Source organism: Corvus kubaryi, unplaced genomic scaffold (genome assembly GCF_017639235.1).
Source record: "Corvus kubaryi isolate FWS band 111438036 unplaced genomic scaffold, C.kubaryi_AGA036_p1.0 138, whole genome shotgun sequence".
Taxonomy (NCBI): Eukaryota; Metazoa; Chordata; class Aves; order Passeriformes; family Corvidae; genus Corvus; species Corvus kubaryi.
In genome coordinates this window covers 10105504-10107834 of record NW_024580672.1, presented here as the reverse complement: position 1 = coordinate 10107834, position 2331 = coordinate 10105504, and the positions used below count along the sequence as shown (strand labels likewise).

The following is a 2331-nucleotide window of genomic DNA, read 5'->3' as shown; positions in this document are numbered from 1 at the left end:
CCCCCCCGTCCCGCCGGCGCCCCCCGGACAAGTGCAGCGGCGTCCAGGAGGCAGAGGCGCTCAGCGCCACGCGGGACCGTGCCGCGGGCCGAGCCGCCGGGGAGGGGAGAAAAGCGGGGAGGGGAGAAAAGCGGGAGCCGTCCCGGCTCCGCTTCGCTCGCGCCTTCCCGCATCCTCGCCCCGCTCCTTCCTCTGCTGCCGAAAGGACCCTCGGAGCGGGCGTGCGGAGGAGACCCGCTCTCCCTCCCCGACTTACCCAGCAGGGAGAAGGCTTTCTGGCCGTCCCAGCGCCTCCAGGCCGCGGCCGCTCCGCACCGCCGGTGGAGCCCAGCGCAGCTGCAGCCCGGCTCTGCCCCCCGCGCGGGGCTGGAAGTCCGGGGAGCGGAGGGCTCAGAAGACCTGGCCGACACCCGCTCTCTGCCCGTCGGGACCCGGGGAAGGCTCGGCTCGGCTAGGCAGGCGGCCCCGTTCCTGCTGCTGGTTTTTGTTTGATTTTGATTTTGATTTTTCCCCTGTGCTGCCTCGGCCCCGTGTTGTGCTTTTGCAGAGGAGCGGTTGCTGGAGCGAGGGGAGCACGACATTTTTGCAGTCATAACTGATAAGTCTCCGAAATGCTTTCTCCATTGCAAACATGTGCATCTTAATGGAAACCATGGCCTCGCTCCCTCCGTCACAACAAGCGCCGCCAGCAGCGCGGAGCCCGGCAGGGCTGGGCGGCGGGGCCGCCGGGGCGCCCCGCGGGCGGCGTGGGGAGGGCGCCGGGGGGCTCCTGCCTTACCTTAAGAAATCGAGCCAGCCATCATGAATGATGGAGGGGTCCAGCTGCAGGGAGAGGAAATTCTCACTGATTATCCTGACAGGGCTCTTGGTGTTGACATCAAGGAGAATGAGAGTTCTTCCCTTCACACCTGGAGGTTTCTCCACCGGCAGTGCTCTCCTGTCCCCAGCCTGGGAGGGCAGCGAGAAGGTGGCCATGAGGGCCAGCCCAGGTGCCATCAGGGCTAAGAGCCCCGGGGGGCAGGAGCTGGGACAGGGCATGCCGGAGAGCAGGAAACCCCTAATTAACTCGCTGTCTGCAGGGGCTCGCTGGTGGCTAATTGTCCTTATCTAAAGTGTGGGGCGCTCTGCCTTTTTTTGCAATGTTTTGGTGTTGGTGGAGGGGAACTCACGCCCCTGACCAGCCTTTCTCGCAGCCGGTGCCAAGACTCCTTGCAGCCAGCACCGCCCCTTTAAGAGATGCAGGCTCCAGACATTTTTAACTTTTTGAAGGTAAGGGGAGGCTCCTGGTTTAACCCCCTCGGCTCGGGGCCCGCCGCCCTGCCGCAGCCCCGCCAACACCGAGCTTTCGCTTCGCGCCGGCTCCGGCGAACGTTTTCGGCGGCGGGAGCCCCAGCACCACGCAAAACCGGGACAGAATCGGGACACCGAGACACCAGGGACCTCGGGACGGGGGCTGGAGCGTGGGGACCGGCCAGTACGGTCCGGCATAGTCGCCGGCTGCAGGAGCGACAGAGACGGTAAGGCAGGGAGGACGGCCGTGGGGTGCCCGGTGGGGGAAAGGGGGGGGTAGGGGGGTAATCACCCCGAAAAAGACTCCAAACACTGCCTGCGGGAAGAGTTAGCTCCAAACCGCGCCGGGACCCACGGTGCTGGGCGAGGCCCTCGGGGCTGAGCGCTGGAGGCTCCCTGGGACCCGACGGGCGCAGCGGGGCTGGGGGCCGTCAGCACCCCGGAGCCCCGACGCGGCACGCTCGGTGCGCCCTGCCCGAAGCTGGGGCTCGGCCGGTCCTCGCACGAAGGCCGTCGAGCACAGCAGGGAACCGAGCCGCTGGTCGCTCTTTCCCGCCTTCCTCCGGCCCCATTGGTGTCCGACCACCAACAGGGAAAGGAGAGGGGAGGCAGCAGCAATGCCTGGTGTGCAAACGTCCTCATCGGGGATGGAAAGGACAGCGCGGTTTGATGGCATCGACGACGACCCTCGTGCCGGGGCAAGCCCTTGGTCGCTGCCTCCAGGACGGACCGGGACAGGACGGACCGGGCTCGGCGCACTGCAGAAGTGCAGGCGGCTGCGGTTGTCAGCTCTGGGTGCAAGGTCGTGGCACCGGGCCGGGGATTGGTGGCGGCTGCCGACAATCCCGGGAGCCTCAGGGCATATCCATTCGAATCGGACATCCTTTCCGTCAGCAGCCGCTTCCCGGGCAAGCCCCGAATCCCCGCTAGCAGTCTGCGACTTCTGGGACACGTAACCCTTACCTGGGTCCGGCCGCCGTGGCCCGGGCCATGCTGGCCCCGGTGCCGCTGCCGGCCCGGCGACGGAGGGCTGACGGCCGG

General features: G+C 67.2%; 1 protein-coding gene across 1 annotated transcript in view; it reads right to left on the bottom strand.

Moving 5' to 3' along the window:
• Window positions 1-1336, bottom strand: part of HPSE2 (heparanase 2 (inactive)) — a 107538-nt gene extending 106202 nt beyond the window's left edge. The window contains exons 1-2 of the mRNA XM_042018505.1: window positions 779-1336; window positions 257-366 (exon numbers count right to left, since the gene is read on the bottom strand). Coding sequence (XP_041874439.1) covers window positions 257-366; window positions 779-1038 — 370 coding nt within the window. The 5' untranslated portion in view covers window positions 1039-1336. The remainder of the gene's footprint in view (window positions 1-256; window positions 367-778) is intronic.
• Window positions 1337-2331: the final 995 nt, after the last annotated feature.